General features: G+C 51.9%; 1 protein-coding gene across 2 annotated transcripts; it reads left to right on the forward strand.

The window, feature by feature from the left end:
* The first annotated feature begins 39 nt into the window (after positions 1–39).
* TMEM38A (transmembrane protein 38A) lies at positions 40–20,156 on the forward strand. Of its 2 annotated transcripts, none has more exons than XM_077331499.1 (6): positions 40–238; positions 12,318–12,474; positions 13,948–14,132; positions 14,663–14,750; positions 15,627–15,744; positions 17,314–20,156. In XM_077331499.1, the coding sequence occupies exons 1-6, from the start codon at positions 115–117 to the stop codon at positions 17,542–17,544; spliced, it is 903 nt and encodes a 300-aa protein (XP_077187614.1). In that variant the 5' UTR covers positions 40–114; the 3' UTR covers positions 17,545–20,156. The 2 variants fall into 2 exon arrangements, with proteins under 2 accessions (XP_077187614.1, XP_077187613.1); XM_077331498.1 differs by lacking the exon at positions 40–238 and adding an exon at positions 5,608–5,867.
* The last annotated feature ends 955 nt before the right edge of the window (positions 20,157–21,111 follow it).

Genomic DNA, 21,111 nt, shown 5'->3' on the forward strand with positions numbered 1-21,111 from the left:
CCTTCTCCCTCCCTCCCTCCCCGGGGCGGTCCCTGCCCGGCTCGCGGCTTTCCCTCCCTCCCTCCCTCCCGGAGGCGGTGGGCGCGCGTGGTGGCGGCGGCGGCGGCGGGCGCCATGGAGCTGCTGGGCGCCCTGGAGGGGGCCGAGCTGGCCGCCGCCTTCGCCCACCTGCCCGTCTTCCCGGTCTTCGACCTGGGCTACTTCGTGGTCTCCCTCCTCTACCTCAAGTACGAGAAAGGTCAGGCCGACCGCAGACCCCGCCGAGGGGAGGGGACGGGAGGGGAGGGAGCCCCAAGGACGGGCAGGCGGACGCCCCCCCCCCTGCTGCTGGGTCCTTCCCCCGCCCGCGCCGGGAGAGCAGGGCTGGAGTCTCCTGGCCGCGCGGGCGGGAGCCGCTGCTGGCCCTCCCCGGCGGAGCCCCCTGACCGCGGCCGCGACCCCCCCCCCCAAGGGAGCTCCGGGCTGGACGAGGGGGCCCCGGGGCGGCGGAGCCCTGCCCTGCCCTGCCTTGCCCTGGCCGGGGAAACGGGACGCGGCGGCGCCTCGGGCTTGACGGACGGGCGCAGGTGGCGCGCGCTGGGCCGGGGCGGGCCGGGGCGGCGGAGGGCAAGGGGAGCGGGCGGGGGGGGGGGCAAGCCGACGAGGAGGGCCGCGCCGGGCCTGCAGCCTCGCAAGCTGCCCTCCTTGCAGGGTCGGCCCAATGCCGGGGTGCATGCAAAGCGCGGCCCCCTTCGCTGAGTACTTTGCATGTGGGTGTCAAAAAGGCCAATAAAAGGTGGCGTTTTTTGTTTTTTACTCCTGTCCCGCCGGTCTTTGCTCGGTGGTTTTGGCGCCCCCGCCCCTCCATAAGAAGATGTTCTTCCGTCGCAGACTGTGCTGCCCTTGTGGCTTGGTTTCTTTGTTGTAAAGTGAAGCGGACTTTCTCACCTCTGGAACTTTTTAGGAAGGTGTAAAAACCGTCCCCAAAACGTTTTCCAAAATATTTATTTGTTTTATTATATTAATATGCCACCACTCCCAGATCGGCTGACTTGTGGTGCCGAACAACAGTACAACAATAAAACATATAATAAGGGCAGTATCTGACAATGCAACCCCCTCCCTCCCCCCACAACTCTAGCCCCCACCCTCCCCTCTCCCCAGTCTGCCGGATCCACTGAGTGGGGGGGGGCACATTAAGAGAGGAGGGCAAGATCCTCAACCAAAACCCTCATGGAACCTGCCATTTGTTAACCAACAAATGATTTGACTTTACACAGAGTGAGAGGAGTAGTTGAGATGAGGAATCAAAGTTTTTCCATACAAATCTGTTCTTTGTTACAGGCGTTAGATAGTCTTGGATGTTATTTGTATTTAAGTTTTCTTTGCAAGGTTTTGGTCATGGTGGTTATTTCAAAACACATCTGAGTTCCCCTGGTTTCTGGAAGGCAGGTGCCCTTCTGCTAGGTGCCCCCAAATTGCCCCTACCTGAAAGTGCCAGTTTCCTGAGGAGTTTGTTTCTCTTACACATGTCTAAGGAAATTCTCACACTTGGTTTCCCCTTTTTAATTGGATTGAGACACTCCTCTTCATAGAAGAATTCTCCCCTTACCTTGGGCCTGAATGGGGAGCATTTCCTCCTGCCCAAATACCCTCTGCCAAAATAACCGTCTCAGTCCTCCAGATATGATGTGGATCTGCTTTCAGCTTTTAGTAAAGACTCTGTTCACAGACTAAAGTTCTCCTCAGAGTAGATGTTCAGCTAGGGCACAGGCAAATTCTGTCCATATGCACTTTGCGTCCCTCCCAGAATTCAATTAGATGTTCTTCCCTTCAGCACACAGCTGTTATATTAATTCCCTCTTAGCTGCTAGCCAGGGAGAGGTTTTGGGGCTGCCTGTCACTCAAACTCTTAGTGAGGAACTTTAGCCCTTCACTTGTTTATGTTACAAAGTTTGCGTCCAGGGGCACCTTTAAGACCAACAAAGTTTTATTCAAGGTGTGTTTGATAGCAGTGGTCCCCAACCTTTTTGTCACCGGGGACCGGTCAATGCTTGACAATTTTACTGAGGCATAGAATCATAGAGTTGGGCCATACAGGCCATCTAGTCCAACCCCCTGCTCAATGGAGGATCAGCCCTAAGCATCCTAAAGCATCCAAGAAAAATGTGTATCCAACCTTTGCTTGAAGACTGCAAGTGAGAGGGAGTTCACCACCTCCTTAGGCAGTCTATTCCACTGCTGAGCTACTCTGACTGTGAAAATATTTTTCCTGATATCTAGCCTATATTGTTGTATTTGAATTTTAAACCCATTACTGCGTGTCCTCTCCTCTGCAGCCAACAGAATCAGCATCCTGCCCTCCTCCAAGTGACAACCTTTCAAATACTCAAAGAGGGCTATCATGTCCCCTCTCAACCTCCTTTTCTCCAGGCTGAACATCCCCAAGTCCCTCAACCTATCTTCATAGGGCTTGGTCCCTTGGCCCCAGATCATCTTCGTCGCTCTCCTCTTTACCCTTTCAATTTTATCTACGTCCTTCTTGAAGTGAAGCCTCCAGAACTGCACACAGTACTCCAGGTGTGGTCTGACCAGTGCCGTATACAATGGGACTATGACGTCTTGTGATTTTGATGTGATGCCCCTGTTGATACAGCCCAAAATGGCATTCGCCTTTTTTACCGCTGCATCACACTGCCTGCTCATGTTTAGCTTACAATACACAAATAACCCAAGGTCTCGTTCACACACAGTGTTACCTAGAAGCGTATAGCCCATCCAGTAGGCATGCTTCTCATTTTTCTGACCCAGATGCAGAACTTTACACTTATCTTTATTAAATTGCATCTTGTTCTCATTTGCCCATTTTTCCATTGTGTTCAGATCTCGTTGAACTCTGTCTCTATCTTCCGGAGTATTTGCCAGTCCTCCCAGTTTGGTGTCATCTGCAAACTTGATGAGTAGTCCCTCCACCCCCTCATCTAGATCATTAATAAATATGTTAAAAAGTACCGGGCCGAGCACCGAGCCCTGAGGTACCCCGCTACTCACCTCTCTCCAGTCTGATGAAACACCATTGACAACAACTCTTTGAGTGCGGTTCTCTAACCCCTATCCACCTGACTATCTGAAAATCCAGATTGCAGTCCTTCAATTTATCCATCAGAACATCATGGGGAACCTTGTCAACCTTATTGATTTTCAGACTCTTATTTTTTGTTGAAACTATTGGTGTTTGTGAATGTTAATAGCTTCCCTGTATATTTGGATTTATGTCCAGAATAAAAAATCATGAGACTCTATACACACCTTGCAGACCATGACTTATGGACCTTCTAATGAACTCCACCAAGATGCAGGAAAAGTGCTTCCTAATAGACTTGCTAATGAACGCCCAGGCACAGAAAAAGCACTTCCTAGTTCCAGTCTATCCCGTGGGAGACTCCCAGATAAGACAGGAATTTGATGCATTACACAACCCCACCCAAGGAGTAAATAAAATGCCCAGCAACTGTTCACACATTCCACACTGGCACAGAGAGGTTCCCATCTTGCCATGTCCTGCTTCTAACTCATGACGTGCCATGCTGTCCATCCCAGTGACATGCCAAAGGGTTTAAAGTACAACTGAGTAACTTTGTGTACATTTTCAGGATCCTTGCTAGTCATTTTGAAAAGATACTATGTAAAGAATATACATCCTCTTAGTAATTTTTTTTCAAAAGTATGAATACAATAATGGTCTTTATTTTTATAATCCACCCTCCCCATGAGTATCAGGGTGGGTAACAGTCATAACAATAAAATATTATTCTAAAACAGTTAAAAGATTTTTAGACTTCTCTGTAGATCTACCGATTAACTCAATCACAGAAGGGATGTCCGTTCTTTGGAAGGTATTTCCCTTTTGATGCTTGAGTTCTGTTGGGAAGGTCAGCCAGTCTGCGGTTAAGGGTCTTATATTCCCAGCCTCAGCTGTAGGCCTGGTGGAAAAGCTGTGTCTCACAGGCCCTACAGAGCTGAATAAGGACCCTTAGTTGGCAGAGCCTTCCACCAGGCTGGGGCAGGGTCTTCCAGCTGCTGTGTTCTTTGGGGAACGTAATGGTAGAGGTGGCCCTGCAGTTAACCTGGTCCCGGACCATTTAGGGCTTTGCAGGTCAATACCAAAACCTTGAACCTGGAGCCAATGCATCTGGGCAATCAGTGGTGTCATGGGCACCGTACACCAGGTTCCCATAAAGAGCTGAGCTTCTTCATTTTGAACCGGTTCAGTCTCAAGGGTAGCCCTGCATAGAGCAAAGTCTAGCCTGGAAGTGACCGTTTCATGGACTACAGGACTATTCAGATGAACTGCAGGCAAAACTGAGTCTGGCTTATAAAAATGTGAGAAGAGCCATGCTGGGCCAGACAGTGGACTGTCTAGTCCAGCATCCTGTTATAAAACGGTGGCCAACCATTTATAGTATACAGGCTGAGGCCTTCCCCTTGATCGTGCTTCCTAGCAGAGTTATTCAGAGGTTCACTGCCTCTGTATGTGGAGGTTCCCTTTCGTCACCATGATAGACCCTGTTCTCCATTAATTTGACCCACCGTCTTTCGAAGCTCACTGTATGGGTTGCCAAATGTGCAACCACCCCATTCAGGCACTTACATCTATAATGTTAGCCAGTTTTGGAAGAGATGCAGGCATACTTTGTGATACGCTAATATGATATAGAGAAGCAAATAAACTCCAATATCTTCTTGCCAGCTTGATCTCATGATTAGGAGCTTCTAATCTGGTGAGCCGTGTTTGATTCCCTGCTCCCCCACAGACAGACAGCTGGGTGACTTTGGGCTAGTCACAGTCTTGATAAAGCTGTTCTGACCAAGCAGTAATCCCTTACCTACTTCACAGGGTGTCTGTTGTGGGGAGACGAAAGGGAAGGTGACTGGAAGCCTCTCCAGGTAGAAAAAAGCAGCGTATAAAAAACAACTCTTCTTCTAAAGAGAGGAAATCTAAACCTATAAAAGTTGTTTACCTATGAAAATGAGGGTGCAGCTTTCTGAGAGTTTTCTTCTGCAAAGAATCCCCTCCTCCCGTGACGGAGAGGCAAGGCAGCATCACCTCTGTGTTTCTGGGAAGGGGCTGCCAAAGTAAGGGGAAGATTTGCACCCTGTTCCTTGCCCCACTCGCAGAGGCCAGAATGCTTAATTAGTATGGAATCAGCTCCTTACCAGCTAAGCACAGGGCAAGTCCAACAGAAACCCCAGAAATAACTTCCTGTCTTCTCACTGGTTGGAAATATTCTTGTCTGCACACAGTCCACCCTGCAGCCTTTTCTTTGTTTATGTTCCTCAGTAAAAAGGCAGGATGGATTAACAGATGCATTCTGAATCATTATCTTTAAACCGCTCCTGCGGAGCGGATTAAATAAAAGGGTAAGGCCTCCTGGGGAGGAGTTAGGGCGGGACCTGTCCGGGATAAAAACTCGGAGGGGCCCAATCAGGAGCCGCGAAGTGCCATTCGAGGGCCATGTGGCCTCCCTATTGGCCACTTGGCCCGCCCTGGACTGGCCGCCCAGATGGTTTGCTGCCGGGAAAGGAGCAGGGCCGGCACGTCTTCAACGCAGTGGCCCTGCTCCTTTCCCGCTGCCACAACATCACCCTTCCCTGCTGAGAGGTTGCCCGCCAAAGGAGCAGGGCCGCCACGTCGCTGACCAACCTAACAACCCAATGCGGAGCTTCGCTAGTGATGGCCAGGGGCCCTTCCCGAGTCTCCCCCCCCCCCACAGGCCTCCTCCACAGGCCGCACTTCCCGCTCGTCCCACCACCACTGCCGCCAGCCGCCTGCCGGGAGGTGCCAGGACGCGCCGTCACGGGACCGGAGCCCTCAGACCACCGCCAAGGTAAGCCAACGCGACACCCCACCCTCCACGGCAGCCACACTCCCACCCCTATGGCTCCGCTCGTCCCTGCATTCGCACTCCAAACGCCCCCCCACCCATTCCCATGCGTCGCTGACCCGCACCCCCCCTCCCTTTGCTCCGGCCGACCGCCCCCTCGCCCCTACTGACCCGTCCACTGGATGACCCCTTTACGGGATGTCCCGTCCGCGGGAGAACACAGCCGCCCGAGCGACCCGCACGCCCACAGCCACTAGCTACGACTGAACCATGCATGCACGGAGGCCTGCACATGCCTGGTTGCTGCCCACCAAGGCCGGCCCCCTGCCCCGCCCCACTTACACACCAGGCATGCGCCCACTAAAGTAAAGCAAACGTAAAGTAAAGGAAGCAATAGGCCCACTGTTGGGTGCGGATGGACAAACTCTAACGGAAGATGCAGAGAAAGCAGAAAGGCTTAGTGCCTATTTTACATCTGTTTTTTTCCCACAGGTCAAAGTGTTTAGGCACATCTAGAGATGGCCGTAGCCAAAGGATAGTGTCTGGGTGGCAGGTTAACATGGATAGAGGTTGTCGAGAGGCATTTAGCTGCACTGGATGAGTTCAAATCCCCTGGGCCGGATGAAATGCACCCGAGAGTACTCAAAGAACTTTCCAGAGAACTTGCACAGCCCTTGTCCATCATCTTCAGAATCATAGAATCATAGAGTTGGAAGGGGCCATACAGGCCATCTAGTCCAACCCCCTGCTCAACGCAGGATTAGCCCTAAGCATCCTAAAGCATCCAAGAAAAGTGTTTATCCAACCTTTGCTTGAAGACTTCCAGTGAGGGGGAGCTCACCACCTCCTTAGGCAGCCTATTCCACTGCTGTACTACTCTGACTGTGAAAAACTTTTTCCTGATATCTAGCCTATATCGTTGTACTTGAAGTTTAAACCCATTACTGTGTGTCCTCTCCTCTGCAGCCAGCAGAAACAGCATCCTGCCCTCCTCCAAGTGACAACCTTTCAAATACTTAAAGAGGGCTATCATGTCCCCTCTCAACCTCCTTTTCTCCAGGCTGAACATTCCCAAGTCCCTCAACCTATCTTCATAGGGCTTGGTCCCTTGGCCCCAGATCATCCTCGTCGCTCTCTTCTGTACCCTTTCAATTTTATCTACATCCTTCTTGAAGTGGGGCCTCCAGAACTGCACACAGTACTCCAGGTGTGGTCTGACCAGTGCCGTATACAATGGGACTATGACATCTCTTTAAGGACTGGAGATGTCCCGGAGGACTGGAAGAGAGCAAACATTATTCCGATCATCAAAAAAGGGAGGAAGGATGACCCGGGAAACTAGAGACCAGTGAGTCTGACCTCTGTTGTGGGGAAGATAATGAAGCAGATATTAAAGAGAGCAATCTGCAAACATCTGGAGGACAATTTGGTGATCCAAGGTAGTCAGCATGGATTTGTCTCCAACAGGTCCTGCCAGACCAACCTGGTTTCCTTTTTTGACCAAGTAACAGGTTTGCTGGATCGGGGAAATTCGGTTGCTGTCGTTTACTTGGATTTTAGTAAAGCTTTTGACAAGGTTCCCCATGATGTTCTGATGGATAAGTTGAAGGACTGCAATCTGGATTTTCAGATAGTTAGGTGGATAGGGAATTGGTTAGAGAATCACATCAAAATCACAAGACGTCATAGTCCCATTGTATACGGCACTGGTCAGACCACACCTGGAGTACTGTGTGCAGTTCTGGAGGCTTCACTTCAAGAAGGACGTAGATAAAATAGAAAGGGTACAGAGGAGAGCGACGAAGATGATCTGGGGCCAAGGGACCAAGCCCTATGAAGATAGGTTGAGGGACTTGGGAATGTTCAGCCTGGAGAAAAGGAGGTTGAGAGGGGACATGATAGCCCTCTTTAAGTATTTGAAAGGTTGTTACTTGGAGGAGGGCAGGATGCTGTTTCTGTTGGCTGCAGAGGAGAGGACACGCAGTAATGGGTTTAAACTTCAACGATATAGGCTAGATATCAGGAGAAAATGTTCATAGTCAGAGTAGTTCAGCAGTGGAATAGGCTGCCTAAGGAGGTGGTGAGCTCCCCCTCACTGGCAGTCTTCAAGCAAAGGTTGGATGCACACTTTTCTTGGGTGCTTTAGGATGATTAGGGCTGATCCTGTGTTGAGCAGGGGGTTGGACTAGATGGCCTGCATGGCCCCTTCCCACTCTATGATTCTATGATTCTACACTACGGCGAATGCCTGCTCCCGTCCCTGTCGCCCCGTCACCACCACCACCACCCCTCGCCGGGAGCGGCCCGAGATGCTGCAAGCCGCCACAATTGCCGCGGACCTATCAGGAGCCAGCGAGCTCCGTCCCTGCCAAGGCTCTCAGGTAGGCGCCGCTGCAGGGCCAGGGAACCCAGCCAGAGCCCCACGCCCAGACTCCGCTGCGGCCGTGGCCACGCTGACCCCTAGAGCTGCCCCAAACCGCACAGTAAGCCAGCTAGCGCCTGCTGTATTTACAGCACAGCGGGCGTAATTTCTAGTTATAGCTATGAATGGCCAGGGGGTGGGGGAGGGCAGCAGAGTGGGCCTGGCCTCCCTTCCCTAATTATCCGTTCCTGTATAAATCACAAGAGGCAGATCTCTTTATCAAGTTAAGCCGCTGACAGGACGTGTTTCGCCCCCTTTATGTTTCCTTTCCATTTGTGAGAATTCAACTTCGCCACCAATATGATGATGATGACATCCATCGTCGTCCCCCCCCCCCCCCGGAGCTCCCAGGGACCTGCATGACTCCCCTGCTTCCATCTGAACCCAGGGGTTCCCGGTAAGAGCTTTCTGCCAGGTAGTCCAGCAAACGTCATGGCCCGGCTGAGCACAGCAATGAAACCTGGATCTTCGGTGCCTCACGTCACACTCTGTGGGCAGTTGCACAGCAAACATCATAACCATTTACACAGAGGGCCACAACAAGTCACCTTCTAGCACAGGCAATAAAGTCTAGGGCACTCCCTCCATTCACCTCCAGGTCATTCCCGCTGTTAACGTTACAGGAAGAAGCGGATTGATCAAGAAGGGGACGGAAACGGAACTTTAAACGTTTCACTTTGGTTTTAGCTGATTTTATAATGTATATGACATACATCAGGGGTAGTTAAACTGCAGCCCTCCAGATGTCCATGGACTACAATTCCCTTGAGCGTCTGCCAGTGAACGCGTTCGCTGGCAGGGGCTCATGGAACATCTGGAGGGCAGCAGTTTGACTACCCCTGACATGTTGTAAACTGCCCCAAGCCCGCTTGCAGGGAGGGGCAGTCTAGAAAACCAACAAATCAATAACTATAATAAATAAAAAATAAAGGATGTAGCACTGACCACAGGAGTAGTTTAAAAAGAGTATCAGACTGATTGACAAAAGACAGGACTGTCAGTGGCTACCAGTCATGGTGACTAAAGGGAACCTCCACATGCAGAGGCAGTTAAGCTCTGAATACCCTTTACGGGTGATGCTCCCATCACTTGCTCCTTTCCAGCCACTGAAATCCATCGCCCTGTTTCTCACAACAGCCAGCTCCCCTTCCCACCCCCTTCAGGCCCATCATTGGCCATTTTGGGAGGGGGCTGAGTGCGTTAACATGACTAGATAAATGTTGAACTTTAAAAAATATTAAAATAATTCAGTCCCACTTTTTCGGGAAACCCTTCCAGGGCCGTCAAGAAACCCTGCTTGAGAAAGTCTGCCGTAGGCTGTTGAGCTGGAGGGACCTGGGTTTGCAGAGAGGCCCTACGTGGGCCTGGCAGTCAGTGAAAAACACCCTCTTGGTCAGCTTTATTTTTAGTTCTCTGTGCAGAGATTAGTTTCAGGGGCTGGGGGCAAAGTGACGGAGCCTTCCTGCTTTCTGATGCTGCAAGGACAGCAGCTGTTCAGGTATTAAATGTTGCCCCGCTTATGGATTTGGACTTGTCAAGTTCCAGGCTCTTTTATAGCCCTCGCATCAAATAGCCGTCTAATGAAGGAGCAGCAGTTTGCTGCGCAGATCCCGGCAGAGAGGGGCAAGAGCAATAACATGGTCAACGCCTACTTTCTTATCAAGCCTAAACGTAGGCCGCTGCTTCAACCCCATAAAATGTATCCCTTGGAGAGCACCAAAAGCGGAATGAGGAGGCATGTTTGTAAAAGATACGTGTCTGGACGCCTTTTTTTTTGATGAGAATTGAGAATACACTCCCTGCTTCTTGGTTGGTGACCCCTGACCGGTAGAGGAAAGCAAACATTTTGCTATAGACCAAAGGAGGAGTTGGATTTAGATAGGCTCATATAGTCAACATGGGACTTCCAGCATATTTGATTATTGAATAAAACTTTATGGCATTGAAAAGAGAAGTTGTCGGCTCCTGAGCCCACCTCCTCCGGATGCACCTACATCGTGGTCCTTTTAACTGGAGAGGCTGCCAAGGATTGAACTGGGCCCAAACGTTTGAAATATTCAATATCGGATTGTCGTGATTTTGTAGCATATTTTATGTGGACAAAAACCAGCCACACTGAGCAATAAATATATTGTTGAAATAGGCGATAGCTGCTGTGTGCATGGTTGAACAGAAAATGTGGAATGTCCTGCAGGGGGCATCAGAGGCAATGTGCAGTTAGCATAGTTAGATCAGGAACTTCCTGGTGTTTTTCCAGTAATCTTCTCAGGGTCCTTATTGGGTCAACTGGAGACGTCCTGCTCCTCTAAGCACATGCCCACCTGTTACCTTCTGAACAGACAGAGTGCTAATCAGAGACATATAATAGGTCTGTTTCTATACAAAGTTGTTTCTCTTCATAATATAACTTTTTAACTCTTTTTATTCTGCTCCTCTCTTGCCAACTCTGCCAAGAGAAATGAATGGAGTGTATATGTCTATAAGAGGGGGGAGCCTTCCTGAAGTGACATGGATACCTCGGAGATATGGAGGGGCAACGCTCTGGCTTTTGGGCAAAACTCTATGGTAGAATTGGCTTCAAACCATCAAGTTTTGGCTGAAGCCCACAGCGTCACAGACACCCTCTCACAACCCCAGTGTCCCAATATCACAGTGATGTCAACAGGTTGCGTTACATGCAATGTCCTTCCAAACTGGAGGGAGTTGGGGCGGGGGGAGGTTCGTCCGGAAAGTGGGGGACCTCTACTTAGGCTGGTAAACCCGGCAACCTTAATAGTAGGTTTCCTCAGTGCGACACCTGTTGAAGCCGAGGCCCTCCCAGTCCTTCCCTCGATGCCTGCCAAGCTTTTTAGGAAGTGGATGGAACCATTGTAAGGCAAGGCTTGTTACTGGTTGTTACTGGTCAGCACTGGGCCTGCCTTAGTCAGCATGTGGTTCCATTCCACCTGCAAGTTCATTCATGCTACATATGCTGAGTGAGTCAAAACTTATCTTGCAAGCATTTCACTTGTTTAAAAAGAAAAAGAAACAACAGGAGGGTTTCTTGACTTTCCCCCAAATTTCCAGTTTTTCCAAAAATTCCTCAAAAATAGTTTTCCAAGCCTTTGCATCTCTATGATGAATGCCGGTGGGGAGGAGAGCTCAGGAAGGGACATGAGGCTAGGCCTTGAAGGGTGACGCAATCAGGGATTTGGAAGTTGCTCCACACACAGCTTCTCCGTCTGGCTCACAACCTGCGGCGTGTTGTTTTGGAACGTCCACCTGATATCCTAGCTCTGATCATCCACAGTCCAGATTTCTCCCAAGTAGCCTCGATAATGCAAGACCTGTGCAAGACCTTGAATGGCTGCATTTTGTCACTATCCCCCTGGAGACCATAATATGCTTAGGAACCCCGAAATGGTTCAGTTGGAGGGAAAGGCTGGTACAGCAATGCCCAGCAGCACCGCAGACTAGGAGTGGCTCGTTCCTGGTAAGGGAGGGTTTCCAACTGCCTGGAGAAAAAGGTTTCGTCCCTTTTATTTACCTTCATGCCATTAAAAGCTTCAATCATTTCACACAGAAGTCCCTGTTAAAGGGCCACGTGTCCGTCTACACATTTTTATCAGTTGTGTCAAGTATTTGTGTTGAAACCGTCCAGCAAAAGCTGCTCTCCTCAGATATTTTTGGAAAGAATAAAGTCCAATTAAGTGTCTTTAGCCCTCATAGAAGGTGTGGCACACATTTTCCTGTTGCAAAATTCCCACCTGCCTCAGTGCCTTTATCCCTGGAGGGAGGGGCTGGTGGGGGGAGGAGGTATTTTTTGGAGGTTTTAAAAAACAGCAGCAGCCGTAACTGCTGTCACAATATGGTACAATAATGATCTATCACCACTTTTCTATTTCCATTTCTAATTTTAGCTCCCCGGAAGTCAGTTTTTGTTGTAAGAAAACGAAGTCTGCAGACCTCATAGGCGAGACGTGAAGTCTGAAAGCAGCTGGGTTTCCTGGGATGGGTCTCCCAGCCTCAGAGCGCTTCCTCTCTTTCTACAGGGGCCGTGGAGCTGTCCCGCCAGAGTCCATTGGCCTCCTGGGTCGTGGCCATGCTCTATTGCTTTGGCAGCTACATCCTGGCCGACCTGCTCCTCGGAGAAGCCCCCCTCGACTACTTCAGCAACAATGCCAGCGTGCTCCTGGCCACAGCAGTCTGGTGAGCCCACCCGCCTGGCATTTGGCCGTGCCTCGGGCAGAAACTTGCTGGACGCACTGCTTTTCTTAGGTGGCACCTGGCATTCTGTGGGCTCTGGAGAGAGCCGGCAGGAGACTTCAGATCTGGCACTCCTCCACAGGCAGCCAGCTGGGTGACCTTAGGCTCAGCCCAGTCCTGCCAGAGCTGTTCTTATCAGCAGTAATGTCAGGGCTCTCTCAGCCTCCCCTCCCTCACAGGGTGTCTGTTGTGGGGAGAGGAAAGGGAAGGCGATTGGAAGCCACTTTGAGACTCCTTCGGGTAGAGAAAAGCGGCATAAAAGAACCAATTCTTCTTCTTCTTCAGTAATCTCAGGGCTCTCTCAGCCTCCTCTCCCTCACAGGGTGTCTGTTGTGGGGAGAGGAAAGGGAAGGCGATTGGAAGCCACTTTGAGACTCCTTCGGGTAGAGAAAAGCGGCATAAAAGAACCAATTCTTCTTCTTCTTCAGTAATCTCAGGGCTCTCTCAGCCTCCTCTCCCTCACAGGGTGTCTGTTGTGGGGAGAGGAAAGGGAAGGCGATTGGAAGCCACTTTGAGACTCCTTCGGGTAGAGAAAAGCGGCATAAAAGAACCAATTCTTCTTCCTCTTCAGTGATATCAGGGCTCTCTCAGCCTCCCCTCCCTCACAGGGTGTCTGTTGTAGGGAGAGGAAAGGGAAGGCGACTGGAAGCCACTTTGAGACTCCTTCGGGTAGAGAAAAGCGGCATAAAAGAACCAATTCTTCTTCTTCAGTAATCTCAGGGCTCTCTCAGCCTCCTCTCCCTCACAGGGTGTCTGTTGTGGGGAGAGGAAAGGGAAGGCGATTGGAAGCCACTTTGAGACTCCTTCGGGTAGAGAAAAGCGGCATAGAAGAACCAACTCTTCTTCTTCTTCAGTAATCTCAGGGCTCTCTCAGCCTCCCCTCCCTCACAGGGTGTCTGTTGTGGGGAGAGGAAGGGAAGCCACTTTGAGACTCCTTCGGGTAGAGAAAAGCGGCATAGAAGAACCAACTCTTCTTCTTCTTCAGTAATCTCAGGGCTCTCTCAGCCTCCCCTCCCTCACAGGGTGTCTGTTGTGGGGAGAGGAAAGGGAAGGCGACTGGAAGCCGCTTTGAGCCTCCTTCTGGCAGAGAAAAACAAGGTATAAAAACCTTCTTCTTCTCTTGTCATGCTTTGGGAAAGCAGAAGGCAAAATATGGTCCCCTTAAAGCAGCCACATGAGCCCTTAAGCAAACCCAGGCCTCTCCCCCATCTCCCACAGCTCTCATCACCCCCTCTCCAGGGATGCTGCTGTGACACCCACCCACCCCTGCAGAATCAACTTCCGTCCCCTCACAGTACCAGGGGGGGAGGCGCTCATAGCCTCAAGCAGGTCCCCTCCCTCAAAAGCTCCACCTGGGAAAGGAGCAAAGGGACGGAGAAGGTAGGCAAGCAAAGGGTCTGTTTCCTTTTCTCCCAGGTACCTGACTTTCTACTGTCCCTTGAACCTCTTCTACAAGTGTGTGGCGTTCCTGCCCGTGAAACTGATCTTCGTAGCTCTGAAGGAGGTCGTCAGAGTCCGCAAGATCGCTGCTGGAGTCCACCACGCCCACCACCATTATCACCAGGGCTGGCTTATCATGGTAGTCATCGGGTTTGTCAAAGGTAGGCTGGTGGTTTTGGAACCCGGTACCAGGGGCACATTTTTCCAGGCAGCTCTCCGGAGGTCCAGGGTATCGAACTCTGAAATGAAGCCGTCAGGCTGCTGCAGAGCGGCTCGTGCTGTGGTGAGAGCTGCCCTCAAAGGCCCAGGGAGACGTAGAAGACCAAGGAGCAAAAGCAGCCACCAACAGCTTTACTCCAGGCTTCACAGAGGACAGGAGAGGGTGGCTCTGGAGCTAAACCAGAAGGACTGGAAAGGGCACGGTAGCTCTCTGTCCTCTCCTGGACAGACTTCTGGCATTAGCCGAGCTGGCAAGCAGAAATCTGGGACTGCAAGCAATTTCAGACTTGGCTTTGCTACCAGAAGGGTTAGAAGCCCCTCCACTCTCTTATAGGAAAAGCAAAAGGCACAGAAGCTCCCAGGATTGTTGACAGAGCCCTTGGCGACTGCTGTCCCTGAACAGCCTCAGCCCTGTCTGGGCAAGGGGGCCTCCCTGCTTCTGAGCCGGAAGTAATATTCTTTCATTTCCCAGGTTCTGGAGTTGCCTTGATGTCGAATTTTGAGCAGCTGCTGCGGGGAGTCTGGAAGCCAGAAACCAACGAGCTTCTCCACATGACTTTGTGAGTAGAGACTCCAGACTGCAGCTCGGTCTGCCCCAGTCGGGTGCGTCTTTATATCTTCTCTCTCTCTGGAAGGCCAAAGAGGAGTCTGTCCACAGCCCTTTCCCAGGCAGCGCAGGGCCCCCAGGAGGGAAGGAGCACCTTTTGGTGGGCTTTTTTCACACATGAACTCTAAGAACCTTCCACAGTAGGGTACTACACCGGTCCGACTGCACGCTTGCTGAGACTCAGAGAAACGGAGCCCCTGGGAGAGGCCTCCTGCTGCGTGACTCCTCCACAGCTGGCTGGAAGCAGAATGTGGAAATGGGGTCTCCACGGAGCAGGGTTCTCTTTCTCCGCAGCCTGCCCACATGGGAAGGACGCTAAAGATATTCCACTTGATTCTGCTGGACTTGCCCATACTCAGTCTCCCCCTCTGGGGCCTTGAAAGCATTTTCCACATTCTTCCTGTGGCCAATGGGTCCTGCAGCTGTGAAGGGAATGAGAGAGAGAGAGTCATTAACCCACAGTCACACTGGGCCAAAAACTGGGGAGGGGTGGGGAACGACACTTTGAAAAGACTATGGCACTCCAGAGTCAAGAAGTTACAAAGACGCATACATGCCCAGCTCTGGACAGGAGTTTTCTGCTTGGAAATTCATCTGGGTAGGGGCGACCATGGTCCTTTGCTGCCTCAGGTGTAGCAGAGAGGGAACTGTGGGTGTCAGGTCCCCCTTGGAGAGATCATGTGAATGGGGCAGTAGTCGACTGCTCCCCTCGGAAAGGCAGGTAGGAACAAAGGCTGGATTCGTTGGGGAGGTGCGGAGGAGGGGATGTGCTCAGTTGAGATGTGAGCCCAACTCTGACCCTCCCTTGCATTCCCCCTTTTCCCTGAAGCCCATCCAAAGCCAGCCTGTACGGAGCTGTACTCTTCACCCTGCAGCAGACACACTGGCTGCCCATCTCCAAGGACAGCCTCATCTTCTTCTTCACACTCTTCATGATCACTTGCAAGGTGAGCCTCTCTGGGGGAGGAAGGTGAGCTGGCTTGACTGATGGGCAGAAAATGTGAGTAGCCCCCCTTTCCATCCACGAGCAGGGCCTCAATGTGGTCTAGAGGTGGTCGTGGTCGTGGGAAGAGCCGTTGTGCCACAGATGGCTTACAGCCACCCTTTGTGGTTTTCAAGGCAAGAGACATTTCCCATGATAAGCAAAAACTGGTTGGGCAGTTCCACAACTCAGTCTGGAGCATCATGGATAAAATCTGTGGGGTCCATCCATAGCTGGGTCGAGTCTGCCCTTCGCTTTTTATCCACTCCCAGCCCAAATAAATCCCTCCCATCTGCACTGAATTCAATTTGCATTTTGATTTGGGCATTTTCCCTCTGCAACATGCATGATAGATCTGCGGTGACCCAACCTTTCCCACATGATATGCAGGAGCAGATATAAGTTGTGATATTTGAAAAACCACCATCAGTATAAGTGTAGATTTCTACTTTTTGCAAATTAGCTTCCTGCTCTGTGCTTCCAACGCTGACGTAGCAAAGCAGTCTTCCCTGATTGGCCAGGACATCAGTTCAAAGACTTCCTGGTTCCTGGTTGCAAGGCTTGTCTTATAGTGTGCTCCAGAAGCCCTAACTTCTCTCAGCAGAGATTTGCCTCTTGGATTTATTCCTCCGTCTCTCCTATCTCCAATCCCCTCCCCCCCAGTTCAAGAAAAGAGAGTCCTGCAGCACTTGTCTCCCCCACCCCCGTTCTGAGCTTCCCCAATCAAGTGCAGAACACTTTTTGTTTCAATTGCGGGGGGGGGGGGGGATAGGGGAAGACCCAAGTTCAAATCGATCTGAATTCAGCAGGATCAGCAACAGAAAAAACAAAGTAAGCGCAGAACCAGCCTTGGTAAGATGAGGACTGAGGCAGAGAAGTTTAGACAGGCACTTCTGTGGCCAGAAGACAACTCCCCCAAGGGAAGTCCCTGTTACAAGGCTGCAAGCCAGAGGGCCTTGGTCTAGAAGGGAAAGCCCAGGCCCCTCTGTCAACCCAAAGGCCCGGAATATTCTGGAACAGCACTGCAAATGGGCAAAGCCCAACAAGATGGCCATATTGGGTGATGCTGCTGTTTCCGTAGGGTGTTTTCCCCACCACGGGGGCTGAACCTAAGAGATGCCAAAGTTCCTGGAATGGGGTGTGAAATGTCCAGAGGGGAGGTGCAGAACAAGAAGGGGCAATTCCCACAACTCCAACACTCCTGCAACCAAAGAGTGCTTCGGCCTGCCCTGGATAGCCCAGGCTAGCCTGATCTCAGAAGTAGAATAGGGTTGGCCTTGGGTGGTCCTTGGGTGGGAGACCACCGGAGAAGACCAGGCAATGGAAGACCACCTCAGTTCCTCTCTCTCCTGCAAACCTCCCCCCCTTTGAGGGGTCGCCATAAGTTGGCTGCAATCTGATGGCATTTTCCAGCCCCGCCAGTGCTGCTTCTTGGGAGCAAGGTTGCTGCCAGAGGCACAGGCCGACCTGGGCTTCAGGGCAACCGAGGAGGGGACAGTGTTGTGCAAAACATCTTTCTCACCTTGCCTGACAGGTGTTCATGACAGCAACTCACTCTCATGGCTCACCGTTTGCGCCCGTGGAAGGCGTGTTGTGCCCAGTCCTCTTTGGCTCTGTGCCCTCTGGCCACGATGACCACCACCACGACCACCACCACGAAGGGGCCCACGAACCGTTCTCTCCCCCCACGCCCCTGCTGCCAGCGAAAACACGGGATGAGCTGAACGAAGGCACCCGGAAGCGGAAAACCAAGAAGGCGGAATGAGCTGCAGGCCGAGGGTCCCATCCGAGCCCTCTGGACCCCCCGGGGCCTGGTGCGGGAGGGAGCTGCAGGGCCCAGTGTCTGCCTGGATGTCTGGCCTCTCATCCTCGGAGTACACAACAGAGTCCTGGGTGATCCTTCCCTTTGCCTTCCCAGCCCTGGCCGGTGCAAGAGCAGAGCATGACTGCTGGTGACAAGGGACAAGGAGCAGCAGTCTCAAGGCCCGCACAGCCTCTCGGTGCCCTTTTGCTGCCAGGCACCGGCCAGCCACAGGGGGACTCGGCCCAGCCTGCTGCCCTCTTTGCACACATTGGGGCACAGAGCCAGGGACAGCGCCCTGTGACCTGCTTGGTGCAAGGCTCCCTGGGTCAGAAGGAAATGCAAGAAGCCCTCTCCGCTGCTGCTGCTGCTGCTGCTGCCCTGTGCTCTTGCTGTGTGGGGTGTGTGTGTGTGTGTGTGTGTGTGTATACAGCAGCAGCTGTAGACCTAGAGCCAGCATGATCTTTTGTTAGGGCTTGGTTTCTGTGTAAAGCTTGATACGCTGCCAGGTCCATGAACCTGGGCGAATTATTTATTGCTGAATCAGGACACTGGGGATGACTGAAGGATTCCCTAAGCAGGCATTTGCAGACCACTAACCGGCATCTCTGCGTCCTAAAGCCTGCCTGCCCCACCGCTTAGCCTACTGCACCTCTTTGCTATACAGAACAGATGAGAGAATTGCAAGCCAGCCAGGGCGGGGTGCCCCTGGGCTTCTTGGAGGGCACTAGAGTCTGGGCTCGTGGACAGTTCTGTTTCTGCCAGTGGAACATCTAGAGCAGGGTAGTCAACCTGTGGACATCTGAAGGACCACAGGTTGACTACCCCTGATCTAGAGGGCTTCGCCAGACCCACTGCAAGTGCCCCCTTACCGGCTTGGAGGACAGTCAAATAAGCCTGGCCTTTAGCATCCAACCTTATTTATTTTATTTATTATTTAATTTATATACTGCCACTCTCAGCAAGGCCGGCTCGTGGCAGTTTACATTAAAACATAAAAACATTTTAAAAATCCCCTACAGTATACTTAAAAACAACTTACAATACAATCACAGCCTAATGGCGGCAAACAGTTACCCCACTTCTCCCAAAACCAGTGCCTCAACTCATCTGTGCCCAGTTTTAACGCCCAATCGCTGACCTCCAGATTTAGAAAGCTGTATCTCTAGAAGACTGCCTTCACTGGCAGTCTTCAAGCCAAGGTTGGATACACACATTTCTTGGATGCTTTAGGATGCTCAGGGCTGATCCTGCGTTGAGCAGGGGGTTGGACTAGATGGCCTGGATGGCCCCTTCCAACTCTAGGATTCTAGGATTCTAAGACATAAATTGGAGGTTGTGCAGCTGCAGAAAGCTGCCTCCCTCCCCCTGCCCACGGAGAGGAGCCAGATACCTGCCACTGCAAACCTGGCTTGAGCCCCAGTGGCAAGTGTGCAAGTGGGTACATCACAAACAGGGCCATTTTGCGAAGTGCAAGGAAACCCTTGAACCCACAGGATAAAAAGTCATTGAGACAGGCATATAACTAAGCATAAGAACATACGAGAAGCCATGGGTCAGGCCACTGGCCCAGTTCAGCAATCTGTGTCACATGGCCAAAAAAACAAACCAGGCACCATCAGGAGGTCCAGCCCCCAGCACCAAGGATACAGAGCACACTGACCCAGACGTCGGAAAGTAAGAGAAGCCATGTTTGATCAGGCAAATGGCTCATCCAGTCCAAAATTCTATGTCACAGAGTGGCCAAAGCGCAGGGGTCCTCAGAAGATCCACCAGCAGGATATAACTCCAGGGGCTTTGTCCCCAATATGTGGATGACACTCAGCTCTACCTTTTGTCAGACAGACGGACAGACACCCCACCCCCCACCCCCGAGACATGCCAGCTGTTAAGCAGTGGCTGCGTGGCTCAGGCAGAGCCATCTGAAACTGAACCCCTCCAAGACGGAGGTCCGGTGCCTGGGTGGTGAGGGGCAGGATCAGGCAGCGCGCCTCCCATGCCTGGATGGGCAACTGACACCTGCACCAGCTGCCAGGAATTCGGGTGTGATCTTTGATGCCTCCCCTTCTATGGAGGCTCAGGTCACGAAGGAAGCCCAGACAGTGTTCTTCCATCTGCACAACGTGCAGCTACTGGCACCCCCTACATGTCTTTGGATTACTCGGCCACAGAGATCCACGCAATGGCCACTTTCACGGTAGACTACTGTAACTTGCTCTATGTGGCCCCACCCTTGTCCCTGACCCGGAAATTGCAGCTGGTGCAGAATGCGGCTGGGAGGGTCCTCACTAGAACATCTTGGAGTATCTGCCGGGCCTCAGCCACGGCCAGGGCCTTTTCGGCCACTCTGCAGCCACTTTGAATTGTTGGCTGTTTTAAAACTGAGTGAGCAGGGCAACACAAAAATGGTCTGAAGATCTGCACAAAATGGAATTGGGCTGCCAGTCTGTTGTTTGTCCTTTTTGGGACATCCTAGATTTCGGCATCAATACTGTATACTGTTTGCCATGCCGTGCTTCCGTGGGTTTGGGAGGTGTTTTCCATTTGCAGCTTGAAATAACACCCTGTTTTAGACATTTGCTCTTGTGCTTTTGTTTTTTGTTTCTGGGTTCCTTGACGGTGTTCCTTTTTGTTCTCTTTGTGGAACCTCAGGGGATGTCACTGGCGGAGACACAGGGTGGCCCAGTTCACTGCAGGGGCGAAAGCAGAGCCTTGCTGGAACTGTGACTGCCTTGAGTGGGAGGGCATGCCCCCCAGGGGCACAGGCTCTGGCCTAGGGAGAGAGGCCTTCCCCTCACTCTCCACCCCACTACAGTCGGCATCCCAGCTATCAGCCTGGCTCAGTGGGAGCAGAGTGGCTGCAAAGTGCCTTTTTTCCTGAAGACCCCTGTCACCCCAGCCATATGCAAAATGCTGATTACGATTTCCCCCCAAAAAAGAGCCACTCTGCAATGAAACATCTGGAGAATTCTGTGCACTGTTCTCTCATTCTCTACCGAACTGGGGAGTGTGTGTGTTTGTGTGTGTTGTATGTGTGTAGAAGTGCACGCAACACTAGCCCCAATGACCAAACTGGGGTTTTCCAGGTGTCCAGGGACTCCAATTCTGCTGGCAGGGGCTCATGGGAATTGTAGTCCAGGGGCATCTGGAGAGCCACCCTTTGGCCACCCCTGCTACTGGCTTGCAAGGAACAGAACTGGGTGCACATGGTGAGCTTGGAAAGGCCCATCGAGTCACAGCCCCTCTTGGCGGTCCCAGGGCAAGAGATGTTCAGAGTAGGCTTGTGCGCTTTCGCATGGTTCGGCCACTTCGGACATCATCAAAGCCCAAAGCGGCACATCGGAGGCCAGCAGTGCAGAGAGGAGGGGCAGCGGTGGCGCACCAGCTGGCAGCAGCATGTAGGTCCAGAGCTCTGCGCCTGTGTGTAGATGCCAGCCGCCGCTGCCCCTCCTCTCCGCGCCACGGCGCTAGCTGCCTCAGGCTTCAGTGATCACCAAGGCAGCCAAACCACACAACCCTAGTTCAAAGGTC

The sequence above is a fragment of the Paroedura picta genome, chromosome 4, assembly GCF_049243985.1.
Source record: "Paroedura picta isolate Pp20150507F chromosome 4, Ppicta_v3.0, whole genome shotgun sequence".
NCBI classification, from domain to species: domain Eukaryota; kingdom Metazoa; phylum Chordata; class Lepidosauria; order Squamata; family Gekkonidae; genus Paroedura; species Paroedura picta.